Genomic DNA, 15256 nt, shown 5'->3' on the forward strand with positions numbered 1-15256 from the left:
CCCCGGCTTACTTACCGGCCTTGGCTCAGGAGCACAGCGGCTCTGTTTAATATCTGATTCATGAAAGCAGTGAGCCCACCCGGTGGGTGGGGGTCTCCCTTTATAGTCCATTTTACTCACTGCTGTGCACAAGGGAACTTCAGAGAGCTCACGGAAAATGCGAGTCAAAGATAAGGTTGTTCTCGTGCAAAAAATTTTGCAATGCATGCCTGGTTCTTTTGTAATGCGCGTTTATCACAAGCTTTTTTGAGATCCCTCAGATTCATAGCTCTCAATTTTTTTTTCCTTGCACCAAAATTAACTTTTCCCCTAATTTCATTTTCCACGAGCTTTGCAAACTTCCCTTGTCTTTTCTGCAAAATGTTCCCCAGTGAGGTACCTTTTTCTGATGTGCACAAGGGGCAGCTGGTGCTTCTGGTTGCCCTGGTTCTTTAAGCATGGAGTCTGGGTAGAAGGCGGGCATCAGAGGCCTGGCGTGTAGTTGCTGTGGGGACGGGAGAGGCAGGACGAGGTGCACGGATGCAGCTGCCTGCCAGAGAGCAGCAGGGCGGGCCGAGGACCGCACGGCCTCACTGAGCAGTTAATCATTATGGACTTCTGCTATATGGTGTGCAGTGGGAACCTCCTCTGTGTCATCAATGAAATCTCATTATCTTAAAAAAAAAAAAAATTTCCAGGGGCGGACGTTGTGCAGCTGCAGGTTAAGCCGCTCCCTGTGATGCCGGCATCCCATTTGAGCACTGGTTCAAGTCCTGGCTGCTCCACTTCTGATCCAGTTCCCTGATAATGCACCTGGGAAAGTAGCAGAAGATGGCCCAAATGCTTGGGCCCGTCCACTCACATGGGAGAACTTGATGAAGCTCCTGGCTCCTGACTTCATCCTGGCCCAGCCCTGGCTGTGGCAGGCATTTGGGGAGTGAACCAACAGATGGAAGATTCTCTCTCTCTCTCTCTCTCTCTCCCCCCCCCCCTCCCTCCCTCTCCCTCTCCCTCTCCCTCTCCCTCTCCCTTTCCCCCTCCTTCCCTCCCTCCCTCCATTACTCTCATACTGTTTTTCTGTCTTTTGGAAGGGAGAGAAAAGATCAATCTTCCACCCATGTTTATTCCCCAAATGGCCACAGTGGCTGGAGCTGGGCCAGGCCAAAGTCAGTAGCCAGGAACTCACTCCTTCTGCATCTTCCACGTGGGTGGCAGGAGCCCAAGTGCTTCCCAGGCACAGTGGCAGGAAACTGCATGGGAAGAACTTGGTAGCTAGGACTTAAACCAGCTCTCTCTGAAACAGGATGCGGGCATCCCAAGCAGCAGCTTACCGCACTGACCACAATGCCTGCCCGCCCAGAACCCGTGCAGTCAAGGGAGTCTTGAGAAACTGTGGGCCTGCACATGGAAGATGAATCTTGCTTCAGGCCATTGTCTGCAGCAACTTGAACTAATAAACAGCATCTTTGATGCTGGCTGCTAACTAACTTGACATCAGTGGAGTTAGCTCCAGGACCATGCCGCTTCCCGGTGGAATGAGGAATATGTGAGATAAGGAGTCATAAATACTCGCTGAAATCCCTGTAGGTTTTCATGGCCGGGGTCCTTTCCTGTAGAAATATGAAGGCTCTTCAAAAATTTTGTGGAAATGGGGCCGGCACTATGGCATAGTGGCTAAAGCCACCGCCTGTGATGCCGGCATCCCATATGGGTGCTGGTTCGAGACCCAGCTGCTCTACTTCCAAGCCAGCTCCCTGCTAAAGCACCCAGGAAAGCAACAGAAGATGACCCAAGTGCTTGGACCCCTGCACCCATACAGGAGACCTTGTGACTCCTGGCTTTGGCCTGGCCCAGCCCTGGTTGTGCAGCCATCTGGGGAGTGAACCAGTGGATGGGAGATCTCCCTCTCTGTCTCCTTGTCTCTCTCCCTGTAACTGTGACTTTCAAATAAAATAAATAAATCTTTCAAAAAAATTTTTGTGTGCGTAGCAAAAAACAAATTATAAGTTTAATTTTGGTGCAAAAAATTTTTGAAAGCTACTCATAGTTGTCTCATAGTATGCATTTTCCTTGAAATGTTTGAAGACCAGGTTTTGAGGGGAATTTTTTGCACCAAATAAACCTAGGTCTTAGTTGCATCGTCCACCAGCTTTCTGAAGTGTTGTCATGGCTGCTTGCATTCCTGTGGGCCTGCTGTCCTGAGCAGACGGCGGTGTGGGGGTCCCGTGTCCCTGACACTCTGTGCTGGTGGGAGGGTGGCCTGGGGGCTGGAGTGGCTACGTGCCGCCCAGGGCTGTCCACTGCTGAAGCCTGTCTCGCTTTACTTTTTCTCCCCTCGAGACGAATTCCATTGCTGCTCTGAGGAATGCGTCTGCGCGCTTCTTGTTTTCACCAGGGTACCAGAACATCTCGTGAAGAGCATAACTTGGCAGACACTGCAGGCCGTGAACTTCTGCCACACCCACAACGTAAGTCCCGCCATCTCCTGTGGAGACTTGGCAGGCTGAGCGCAGAGCCCAGCTAGAGCCTTGTCCAGAGTTGATATCATACTCATGTGGGTACAAATTCTCCATGAACTTGGTGGTGGGTAAGTGGAGGTTAAAAATACCCGCCCAGCACTTCCTCCCTGCTCTGGTCGTGTGAAACAGGCATTGTTGGGATTTTAAGCACCCAGTCCTATGTGCTTACTGGTTAGAAATGACGCAGGTGTCAGAGAGAAGCCCGTGCACTTGGAATCTGAATTCTTTCACACCCTCCCCCAAGGGCTCTGGGATTGAGGAGGGACCCTGTGCAGTGGGTGGAGTCCCAAGCCTGCTGCACAGGAGGTCCTGTCTGCTTTGGTGAGACAGGACGGGGCAGCCCATGCAAACCTGGAACTCCTGGGAGGCACAGGTGCTGTGACTTTCTAGTTCCTCAGTAGCTACCTGCTGCTCGCTCTCTGCACGGAGAACCCAGCTGCCGGCGTCCGAGCCTCACTGGGGCGGCGAGCGAGCACAGTCCCCCGGCTTTGCGTGGTCCCACCAGCCACCAGGGACCACTGGGCTCGGAGGGTTGCACCCCCTGGCTTGCAGGCTGCCCAGTGGCTTTCCCTGAGGCTGCGTCCCCAGAAGGAGAGAGTAAGAGAGTAGTAGCCAGCCTCCCCTTCGCTGACGGCCATCTTCCTTGTCCAGCGGGGAGAGCACCCCCTATATCACTAGTAACTATCCCTGAGGGTCAGCTCACGGGATCCAGCAGGGCGGGGGCAGGGAGGCAAGGTCTGAGCCAGTAAAGACACATCCAATACAGGCCCGGGGAGCTCCGTTGGTGTCCATGTGCAGATGGGGGAGGGGACAGAAGCCTGCAAAGAATTCCCAGAGCAGACATGGAGCACATTCCTGCCTACTAGTACTTCTGACCGCATGTCATCATGGGACTCGTCGGCATTCCCATTTATAGCAGTATGTCAGGCTGGCGGCAAAACAGTAGTGATCTGAGCCCTGGGTTGTTGACAGCCAGAGAGATTATCATAAGACAATTCAAATACTGCCTTTTCCCCCCGAATTTTCCAGAATAACAAATACCCATGGGGACACACTGACCCTGATCGCCACCTCCCCCCTGCACCAGCACAAAGGTCCTTTGGAAGGGAAACTGCCCCTCCCCCCTCCATGAGGAAGCCGTGTCTCCTCTCCAGATTCTGGAAAGTCAAGAGTAACCACAGGACTTCAGGCTGCAGGCCAGGGAGGGTCTTTCAGATGGCCAAAGTGACCAGCAGCCCCTCCAGGCAGGAAAACTCCTTCGAGAAGGGAATATTTGTAGGAACCCTGAGTGCTGTTCAGACCCAACTGTCTTTGTTGCTGCTGCTGTTGTAATGTGGTTGTTAATTAGGTTGTTGATGCTGTTCTTTGCCAAGGGAATTGTCATTCAGTAAGAAAACCAACTGAAGATTCTAGAACTTTCTTCTCTCTGACACCCACCCTGGCAAAGAATGTGGGCTGTGGTCTGGAAACCACAGGTGATTGAGCCACGTCCCCTGGGGCCGGTGCAGCAGGCGGAGCTCTGGAGGAGTGTGGGACAGAGCTGACATCTAGCGACTGTCCCCAGCGGTGACGAGGACGGACGGCTGGCTGCTTCCCGCTCTTGTTTATCTTGTCGGGGCGAATGTCAGGGCTGGAGGGGAGATCACTGGGCGGGCTCCAGGTCCCACCCTTGTCTTCCCCAGCTTATCTCAGCAGGCCCAGGGCTTGTCCTGTTTACTAGGCTGACACGCGTTCTGCAGTGTGAATTCTGCTTTGGCACCCCCCTGCAGCTCCTGTGACCAGAACCTTCTCACAATTCCCCTGTCACCTGCAGTTGTCAGAGGGAACACAGGATTCCAGATAAACAAGTGTCACTGTTTAGGATAAGTGAGTCCCAAGTACCGCATGGGATGTGGCTATACTTAGAAATTGACGCTTATGTAGGATTTAAATTGAACTTGGCATCCCGTGTTTTTATCTGCAAAGTCCGGCTACCCTCCTTTTTATGTTTTGTTTGACCCCTTCTCAGTCTGGACCCTGTAGGAATTTGGGGTGACTCAGGCTATGAGTATTACATTTTATGCTGCCATTTTGCTATTTTTCAACAGGCCAGTGACTGTGAGAGATTCAAATGATTTCTCCAATATTTGCTAAATGTTTATGTGTTCCATTCATCCCATTTGTTCCTTAAAAGTCTGTTTTGTTTGATTTTTGTAACTAGTGCATACATAGAGATGTGAAACCAGAAAATATCCTCATCACAAAACATTCCGTGATTAAGCTTTGTGACTTTGGATTTGCTCGCTTATTGAGTAAGTATTGATCTTTTCTCTAAATGGAAGAGATGGGTAAAGTTCTCGATATGCTAAATGCTTTAGAAAACTAGCTTTTTTGTATATTTAGGACATCAGCTTGCCATAAATAATCATTCTGTAGCTACATGTAGATGTATGTAGATGCATATAGTGGCTTAAATATGTATGTGATGTGTAGATTATGCAGATTTTATATTTTTTGCTAAAAATACTTTTCAGAAATGCTACTTTAAGAGTGGTTTTCCACTCTTAGGTCTTAGGTCTTAGATCTTCCCCTTCCCAGGTTTGATTCCAGGCTCCCAACTGTGCTTTCTGTGTTCCATGTCCCGTCCCTGGTCAGCCGGCCCCAGTGACTACTACACAGACTATGTGGCTACCAGGTGGTACCGCTCCCCCGAGCTGCTGGTGGGAGACACGCAGTATGGGCCCCCAGTCGATGTTTGGGCGATTGGCTGTGTGTTTGCGGAACTGATGTCAGGGGTGCCTCTGTGGCCTGGAAAATCAGATGTGGATCAGCTCTACCTGATTAGGAAAACCCTGGGTAAGTGGTGTTTTTGCTCTGTCTTTTGGGAATATCTTGGGATCATTTTAGCCATGTGGGTGCAGGACAGAGCCTTGTTCTTAGTCTCTTCTAATGCACATTAGTCAGGGAAGGAAAGCTTCAGTGTCCCACTTACCCGACCCCATTACGGGTGTTCACGTTTGTTTTAATAAATTGAACTGGGGGCGGATGTTGTGGCACAGGGTTAAGCCACTGCTTGGGACCTGCACATCTCATTTGAGCATCAGTTCAAGTTCTGGCTACTCCGCTTGTGATCCAGCGCCCTGCTGCTGCTCCTGGGAAGCAGCAGATAATGGTCCAAGTACTTGAGTCCCTGCCACCCTTATGGGAACCCAAGATGCAGTACCTGGCTCCAGGCATCAGCCTGGCCTGGCCTGCTTTGTGCAGCTCCTTTGGGGAATAAACCAGCAAATGAAAACTGTGTCTGTCACTCTGCCTTTTCTTTCTTTCTTTTTTTTTTAATTTATTTTTTATTTGTTTGAAGAGCAGAGAGGGAGAGGGAGGGGGGAGAAAGAGAGAGAGAGAGAGAGAGAGAGAATCTTCACCCTCTGCTTCACTCCCCAAATGGCTGCAATAGGCTGGGCCTGGGCCAGGCTGAAGCCAGGAGCCGGGAGCTTCATCTGGGTCTCCCATGTGGGTGCAGGGGCCCAAGCACTTGCCATCCACTGCTGTTTTCCCAGGCGCATTAGCAGGGAGCTGGATCAGAAGTGGAGCAGCCGGGACACGAACCAGTGCCCATAATAGGATGCTGGTGCTGCAGCAGGGGGTTTAACCCACTGTGCCACAGTGCAGGCCTCTTTTCTTTTTTTTAAGATTTATTTATTTATTTATTTGAAAGAGTTACACAGAAAGAGGAGAGGCAGAGAGAGAGAGAGAGAGAGGTCTTCCATCCAATGGTTCATTCCCCAGATGGCCGCAATGGCCGGAGCTACACTGATCCGAAGACAGGAGCCAGGAGCCAGGAGCCAGGAGCCAGGGGCTTCTTCCGGGTCTCCCACATGGGTGCAGGGGCCCAAGGACTTGGGCCATCTTCTACTGCTTTCCCAGGCCATAGCAGAGAGCTGGATCTGAAGAGGAGTAGCCGGGACTAGAACCAGCGCCTATATGAGATGCCGGCACTCCAGGCCAGGGCGTCAACTCGCTGCACCACAGCAAGGGCCCCAAGGCTCCCCTTTCAAATACTAAATAAGTATTAAATTTTTTTAATGAACTGGGACAAGTGTTTAGCCTAGCAGTTAAGATGCTGGGTAAGAAACCTGCTTACCATATCAAAGTACCCCAGTTCCACCTTGGCTCCAGCTCATGATTCTAGCTTCCTAATCATGTGCATCCTGGCAGGCAAAAGGTGATGGCTGAAGCAGCTGGGCTCCTGTCACCCCGGTGGGAGACCTGGATTGCGTTCTCAGTCCCTGGCCCCAGCCCGGCTCAGCCCCAGCCATTGCAGACATCTAGGGGCATGAACCAGCAGACGGGAGCTTACTCTCTTTCCATCTGTCTGTCTCAAATAAAGAAATAATTTTTTTTAAAAGTTTACAAAGATAATTAGCACTTTTTGACTGCTCACTAACCTTCCCAAAGACACAAGATTCTCTCCAACTCATGGTTTAGATCAATTTCAACTCTAAATGAGGGTCACGGGCAGGCGTTTGGCACAGTGGAGCGCCGGCTTCCCAGATCCAAGCTTCCTACTATTGCAGACTCTGGGAAGCAGCAGGAGATGGCTCAGGAGCTTAGATCCCTGCCACCCACACAGCAGACTGATGGAATTGTAGGCTCCTGGCTTCAGCCTGTCCTGGGCTGTTGTAGACTTCTGGGGAATGAACCAGCGGATTGAAGTTCTGTGTGTGTGTGTGTGTGTGTCCTTGTCACTCTGCCTTTCAGGTAAACAAAAGTTAATTTTAAAGAACTTTGATGATCACAACAATCGTGGTTTATTTCATTGCGTAATTATTATGAGATCGTAATCGGCTTGGATGGCCCCCACCCCAGGCTTCCTGAGCAGTTAGGGTTATTCAGACTCCACGGAGGAAGACGTCAAGAGAAAGGCTGGTTCATCTGAAGTCTCTCGTCTTGTCTTGCTCACCCACCGCATTGCCCTTTCCTTTCTCTCTGCCCTTGGAGTTGGGGACTGGGCTGGGGAGGGGAGGGGAAGGCAGGCAAGGGACGGATGGCAAGACCCCCGGGCAGTGGCTGCCACCAGCAAGGCCGCGAGCCCATCTCCTTGCTGCAAGCACCCTTTCCCTTCTCTATGCAAGCTCCTGTCTTATCTCCCTCGCCATGCCTTACCTTGTCCTCTCGTCTCCCCTAAGAAACAGAAAGCTGACAATGAGATCGTGTCTTTCTTGTTGCTTATCCCGTGCCAGCATCCACACACAGCAGGCGGTAAACACCTGCTGACGACGTGATTCTGTTGCATGCCGGGTCGGGCCCCTCGCAGCCCCTGCCAGGGCACGGTGCCTTTCTCGGCTGCATGTGCTCCAGTGGCTTTAGGGTACCCGCCAGCCCTGATGGAAGAGGATATTTTTGTTTTTCAAAGTTTATTTATTTATTTGAATGACACTGACAGAGAGAAAGAGAGAGAAAGAGAGAGAGAGAAAGAGAGAGAGAGAGATCTCCTATCCACTGGTTCACTCTCCAGATGGCGGCAATAGCCAGGGCTGGGCCAGGATAAAGCCAGGAACCAGGTGCTTCATCCAGGTCTCCCAGGGGCTTGGGCCATCCTCCACTGCCTTCCCAAGCACATTGGTCAGGAGATGGATTGGAACTGGAGCAGCTGGGAATCAAACTGGCACTCCAGGAAGGTTTTAAGGTACAGAGAACCATGCTCATGATGAAGCTCACTGAGGTCCAGGGTTAAGGCATTTGAGGGTATACGTGAGGGATTTCGGAAAGTTAATGCAACAAAAGAATTAAAGACAAATTGGGGCTGGCACTGGGCATAGTGGGTAAACTGCCACCTATGATGCCGCAGCATCCCATACAGGCGCTGGTTCAAGTCCCGGCTTCCTATCCAGCTCTCTGGTAATGGCCTGCGAAGGGCAGTGGAAGATGGCCCAAGTATGTGGGCCTCTGCTACCCACGTGGGAGACCTGGATGAAGCTCCCAGCTCCTGGCTTTGGATATGCCCAGCCCTGGCTGTTATGGCCACCTGGGTAGTGAACCAGCAGATGGAAGCTCTCACTCTGTCTCTCTGTAACTCTGAATTTCAAATAAATAAATCAATCTTAGGGGAAAAAAACATAAAATTATTTTGTTGCAAAAAAAAAACATACACATGAAATCCATGTGTAGCTTTTTTCCATGGCCTTTTTGAAGTCTCCCATATGCGGAGATTTCAAAACATTTTTTCCTGAAAGTAAACCCGAGTTTCAGTTCACTTCCCACAAGGTGCTGAAGCCCCCTCTGGTTTTGGTCGCTTGTCCCAAAGGGGATGAGGCAGCAGTTTTTGGATTTGAGTGAGGTGTAAAGTTCTAAAACAAAACAGAAAAAAAGCAGAGTTTGATACCTTGGGTAGGAACTCCAGCCCAGTCCCGTGGCAAGACGTGCAGGCCCCTGGCTGGGGCCTCCACTTTCCACACTGCTCTAGGAGGGGCCGGGGTGTGCCCCAGGGGAGCCCCGCTGGATAGGTCCTCACCTTCTCTGAACGAAACTCTCCAGGCGTCAGAGTCCTAGAATCTCCCGGGAGGGCAGCCTGAGCCCACTTGACTGCAGTGGGCCCGGGATGAGCTCCGCACAGCCCCCTGGAGAATGGAAAGCCTCCTGTTCTTTATACTGCTAAAGATTTATTTATGGATTTATTTGTTATTTGGAAGGCGGAGTGATAGAGAGAGGGAGAGACAGTAAGAGAAGGATCTTCCATCAGCTGGTTCAGCCCCCAAATGGCTCCAACAGTTGGAGCTGCTCCAGGCGGAAGCCAGGAGCCTGGAACTCCATTCAGGCCTCCCACGTGGGTGCAGGAGCCCAAGCGCTCGGGCCATCTGCTGCTGCTCTCCCAGGCGCAGTAGCAGGGAGCTGGTGGGAAGCAGAGCGGCCAGGACTTAAACTGATATGCCAGCACTGCAGGCTGAAGCTTAGCTCGCTGTGCCAGGACACTGGCCCCAGACAGGCTCCTGCCATTGCGTCACCTAAGTGCACCTCAGCAGCAGAGGAAATGGAACCTCTAATTGGTCACTAAGTTCCTCCCAGCTAGAACCTCCTCCCTGCTGTGTGTGTGTCCCCCCCCCCCCCCCCCCGCGTTGATGGAGTGCTTTCTTTGGGTCAGGTGCTGTTCTCACTGCTAGGCCAATACACAGTTACCATGACCCATAGAGATGCAGTTCATACGATTTTGATTGGCACTTGTTGGACTTACGCAATTTAAAAGAAATTATTTATTTATTTGAAAGGCAAAGAGACACAGCAAGAGAAGACAGCTGCCGTAGGTTTGGGTATAGATAGCCCCAGCTGCAGTGGAGGGAACACAGAGGTCTGTGTTTGCTAACCCGTCTCACGTACTCTCTTCTTTTCTCTTACCCGAAGGGGATCTCATTCCCAGGCACCAGCAAGTCTTCAGCACCAATCAGTACTTCAGTGGGGTGCAAATTCCCAACCCTGAAGCGCTGGTGAGTGACCCGTGTGGCTTACCCTGCCCTGGAGGAGCCAGCTGAGTTCACAGAAAAGGGGAGCACATTGGCCAATAAGACCTTGGCCTTCACTGCTGGCTTAGAGGTTGCTGATGACCGAGGCGCGCCAGCCTGCCCAGCAGGGATGCTGAACTGTCCAGCCCCAGCCATACCTGTTCTTTATAGTTTTCAGCACTTGACCCAAGTAGCTCAGAGCCGGGCAACCTGGTCCACCCAGGAAAAGTTAACTACTCCTTCCCCAGTATCTTCCAGACCCCTACTCTACTGTCCTCACATCCCCCAGACCACGAGAAAGAAACGGCAATGAGCTTAGAGGACAGCCGCACTCTGGCACCGCCCGCCTTGGCCAAAGCGGGGGAAAGACTCATTTTTAAACCTGGAAGACGTTAAATGTTCACACCCTTAACCCACTGTGAACAGTTTATCCCAATGAAACCATTAGACAAAGGCACAGAGCTATGGCAGTATTTAATAGAAGCCATTTCCTTTAGTGCATTCCCTTAGGAGGGGATTAAGTCTATTATGTGACGTCATTACAATAGAAATATCACATAGCCAAAGTGACTAGTTTTATATTCATTCATTTTCCAGAAAGAAGTTTACAACGAATGAAATGAAAAAAAAAATGGTTCTAGAACAATATGTATAATTTGATCTAATTGCAATAAATATTTAATACATGAATTTCTATATTTAAATATAAAAATACAAAATAATGTGATGGTATATCATGCAAAGCTTTTTATATTTGTACAAAAAAAGGTACTGCAAGGATTCCAACTGTTTACAGCAGGTAGGTATCTCCTCATAGGATTGTGGAGATTGTGGAGTGATTGCTTTTTCATTCTTCATGTTTGTAAAAAATGTTTGAATGTCTCCTAACGATGCCGTATCAAAATAAAAAGCATTTCTGGGGTGGGTGCCTGGCCTTGCTAGTTGGGATATCTGCATCCCGTACCAGGGTACCTGGCTGTAAGCTCAAGTCCTGCCCCAGGTTCTAGCTTCCTGCTCATGGACATCCTGGGAGACAGCAGGTGGTAACTCAAGTACTTGCGTCTCTACCACCACCCCTATGGGAGATCTGGACAGAGTCCCTGGCTCCCGGCTTCAGCCTGGCTCAGTCCTGGCTGCTGTGGGCATCTAGGGGGTGAACTAGTGAGAGTCTGTTTCTCTTTCTTTCAATCAAAACAAATTACCATTGCATTTAAGACATCTCAGAGTAAAAGCAAGGCTTGTGAAATCCAGGTTTTCTCCCGAAGGAGGTACTTTGAAACTGAAAGGAACCAGTGCCATGTGCCCTGGTCCTTGCATCCTGTCTGTGCCTTCAGCCCCTTGGTTTGTCCCACAGTGACTGCTTCCACTTCCCCACCTCGTCCCCTCCTGCAGCGCCAGCATTAGGGACAGAGACACAGGAATGACACCTGGCATGTGGGAGGCGACCCATCTGGCTCCCCCCTGACCTGGACATTCCCAGTTCTGCACTAAATATCCTTTAGTGATTTCCGGTTCGATTGTCCACCGCGATGCCTCAGAAACAACCCCGAATTCATGAACGTAGGAAGCTTCCCATGGTGTCCCAGAGGTTGTCCTGCAGCAGATTTCCTGTTGACAGAAACACAGGAAGGAGTGCTGCGGGGGCTGTGCTGGTGGACATCTGGCCGGGCCCTCTGTGCAGTCGGTAACCCTGACCGGGAGGCCCTGACTCCTGGGGCTGAGAATCCAGCTCAGCAGGCACGAGGGGTCCTGCGGTGTCACCGCCACAGTTGCTGAAGCGGCAGGGCCCAGCGGGGCTCAGATTGGGCATGCGCACAGGAAGGGGGGCAGGGGCTGGCGCTGGGCAGAGGCCAATGTAGATGTGCTTTAGGAATTGTTTTTCCTCCTGTTGCACGTAAGGAACTCCAAAAACTGGCAGTCTTCTGTCCTACGTTTACCAGTGACAAGAGTGTACTCGGCCGGAGGCTGGTAGCCGTCCACGTGACCACAGCACTGCCACTGTGTGCCCAGGGAAGAGCCTGTCAGTCACACCCTCCCCCACCAGCTGTGCGTGCACAGCGCTCTGTGGTCGCTGGTTTCGCTTGCTGTCCCGCCTCGCCCCTCACATGGCCTGTGGCAGAGGGCCAAGTGCATCCGTGTCGCTGGCCTGTGTGCCCGCTGCCAGGCTCCGCTTCGCCTGGCCTTGGTCCTGACCCTCTGCAGCACGTGACTGTGCCTGCAGCCAGCCAGCCCTCCGTGGGCCGAGGTTGGACTTGAGGCTTCAGGGCCTCTGGCAACAGGAGGCTGGTGAGGACAAAGTCAGGCTCTTGTGGGAGGACGCAGAAGCTTATTCCAGAAAACCAAGGGGCATCTGTTCACCTGGGTGCGGGGAAAGCTATGTTGAAACTCTATATAAACGTCAGATGCAGTAATTAGGGCCTGCTTTTTCTAATGTCAGTATAAATGCCAGGAATTATTCTAGGAAAGACAAGTTATTTAACCTGAGCCAGAAAAAAGCTGAAATAACCATTTCGCAGCAGTGTTGTTTTTTTTTTTTTCATTAGTATTAGAATTTGCTACCTGTATTGGAAAAGCTAATTGTCAGGTGGGCGGTGGAGCTTGTGAAACAGGCATGGGGAGTGCACAGAGGGAGAGCTGGGCGGGGTGGGGAGGTGGGGGGAGGGGTGGGGGGGTGGAGGTGGTGTTAGGAAGATGTTTCTGCTCAAAAGAAATTTCAGTAGAGGTAAATGTAATTTGATTCCATGTTGTGACTTAAAGCCCCCCCCACCCCCCCGTTTTGTTTTGTTTTGCTTTTCAACAGGAACCCCTTGAATTAAGATTTCCAAACATATCTCATCCTGCCCTGGGACTCTTAAAGGTAAAATCACTGCTTTGAGCAGACCAGGAGGCCCAGGCAGTGGTCCTCAGTGGGGTCTCTTAATTACTTAGGTCTCCAAGAGAGGAAGTGTTTCTTTTAGAATTCTGCTCCTTTGAAGTCTATTTTCAGCTTCTAAAGTGGGTCACATTCTATTACAATGAAGACATCTGTGAGCATTTCTCACTTTGAATAAAGTTCAAAAATTGCCTTTGGAATCTAAATTACACAGAATAGAAGTTTTAGGGGGCTGGTGTTTGTTTTATAAAGGGATCTTCTTCAAACCATGGGAGCCTTTTAAATAGCCAAGGCCCCAGTACAGCTGAATGTGTTTTGATTTTACATCTTGCTTTACATATACATTCTTAGGAATGCAACCCTCACTTAAAATGAGGTACATTACTAATTAAAAGATGTGTAAGGTATTGATGTCCTACATGTTTCAAAAATTATCTACTGATACATTTATAATTAAAAAAAAAGTAAGTTTCATGGCCTACTTAAAGGCAAAGAAAACAGATACAAATGATGTAATTCAAAGGCCAGCATGTTAGGCCGCTCCTTCCCCACATACTCAAATGCTTGTGATGCATAGAGGGTTTTTGGAAGGACATGCCTGTGTGTACACACACACACAGACACACACACACAGAGTAACTGATTCTAGGAGGAGGAATGGGAGACCTAGAGTGGCAGAGACTTGCTTCTGCAATTTGAATTTTATTTGTGCCACATGTGAAGTACTCTTTTTTTTTTTTTAATGGAAACACTGCTTTTTACGAAGTACACACAAAGGACCACGTGTGTGTATGCATGTATGTGTATGGGCATATATTATGTGTGTGGAATCTATGTGGGTAGTCAGGAGTGACTGTGGAAGTAACTCAAATTACGACAGGTGTGTTTCTCTACTTACATAAAGATGCCATCAGTACCATTTAAGGCAGTAAGAGGGGCTTCTCTGCTCTCCCAGGGCTGCCTGCACATGGACCCTGCTCAGAGGCTGACCTGTGAACAGCTGCTGCAGCACCCCTACTTTGACAGCATCCGAGAAACAAGAGAGCTGGCCAAAGACCACGACAAACCAACAAGGAAAAACTTAAGACAAAGCCGAAAGCACCTGCCTGGGGTAAAGATGGCGCACTGCTTTATAAGAGTTATCTGATTGATTACGCTTTCTCAGACCTGCCACCTGGAACCCAGCTGGAGTCCTTGGTGGCAACTGTAGCTTGCACCATCAGTCCAGCGTCAAGAAACAGGTCACAGGCTCTCCCCACCAGGGCCCAGGGACATCTGCCTCCTGGAGCCCCTCCTCCCTGAACCCTGCAGGCGTCCTCGCCCTGCTGTTTCCTGCGGCCACACAGGGGCCAGTGTTACCAGTGTGCATGAGTGCAGGTTGCTGCCAGGTTCATGAACATGAGTCCAGCTCAACGCACTTGTGTTTCAGAGAAACAAAATCAGATTTGTAGTTCTTTTTCATCACGTTTGCCCTCAGTAGTAACACTCCAGGTTTATCCAAAAAAGGAACGGTTTTCCTCCCTGATCCCTGAGTTGTCAGAATTTGCTAGGGGAAGTGAGCACTTCCAGTGATTATCAACAGAACAGCATCCGTACACACACGACCAGCCTTGAAAATTCCTGACTGGGAAAACTGATAAAACAGCCTGATAGTCAGTCTTGCCCTAAGGCAAAAACTCCCGAATGAGCTGTAGTTGGGACCATACCTAAGATGAGCTGGCTTCTGGTCACCTCTGAGTCTGTCTAGAGGCTTCTTGGGCTGAGCATCAGCTTGCCTTAGTCTTGCCACTTGTAGCCTCCATTGCTCCCTAACACCAAATGGTATCTGGGTGATATGAGGCTTGGCAGAGGGAGGAGGGCCAGGAGTCCATTAGGAACCCGCAGGAGCTGCGTGGCTGCAGGTAAGCCACAGTAAGAAAACAATGATTCTATTTTACTCCCTCTCATCTATGACCCAGGTAGCAAAACAGGCCAGAAACGGACTCCCCAACCCCAGTTAGCCCTGTGTCCCTTCTACTTTGTGAAGGGTCCTGATGGAAATATGTCCACTTCAAAAAACAGGAGAAACAACCAGGAGAAACAGCATTGCAGTACAGCAGGTTAAGCCACTGCCTGCGACACTGGCATCCCATATGAGGACTGTTTTGAGTTCTAGCTGCTCCACTTCCGATCTAGTTCCCTACTAAGGTGCCTCAGAAAGCAAAGGAGGATGGTCTGAGTGCTTGGGCCCCTGCCACCCATGTGAAAGACCGGGATGGAGTTCCAGACTCCTAGCTTCGACCTCACCAGCCCTGGCTGATGCAGCCATGAGGAATAAGTGAATTAGCAGATGGAAGATCCTTCTCTCTCTCTCCCTCTGTAACTCTGCCTTTCAAATAACTTTAAAAAAGAACTGGGGAGGGGAACCTCACTAG

At 50.3% G+C, this 15256-nt stretch overlaps 1 protein-coding gene across 6 annotated transcripts in view; it reads left to right on the forward strand.

The window, feature by feature from the left end:
• Positions 1-15256, forward strand: part of CDKL1 (cyclin dependent kinase like 1) — a 67938-nt gene that overhangs the window by 49244 nt on the left and 3438 nt on the right. For 5 of the 6 annotated variants that reach the window (XM_051822825.2, XM_070053683.1, XM_070053680.1 and 2 more), the window contains 6 exons: positions 2375-2447; positions 4699-4789; positions 5133-5333; positions 9873-9955; positions 12771-12827; positions 13798-13953. In XM_051822825.2, the coding sequence (XP_051678785.1) occupies positions 2375-2447; positions 4699-4789; positions 5133-5333; positions 9873-9955; positions 12771-12827; positions 13798-13953 (661 nt within the window). The remainder of the gene's footprint in view (positions 1-2374; positions 2448-4698; positions 4790-5132; positions 5334-9872; positions 9956-12770; positions 12828-13797; positions 13954-15256) is intronic. The other variant, XM_051822827.2, reaches the window with a different exon arrangement.

Source organism: Oryctolagus cuniculus, chromosome 12 (assembly GCF_964237555.1).
Source record: "Oryctolagus cuniculus chromosome 12, mOryCun1.1, whole genome shotgun sequence".
NCBI lineage: Eukaryota > Metazoa > Chordata > Mammalia > Lagomorpha > Leporidae > Oryctolagus > Oryctolagus cuniculus.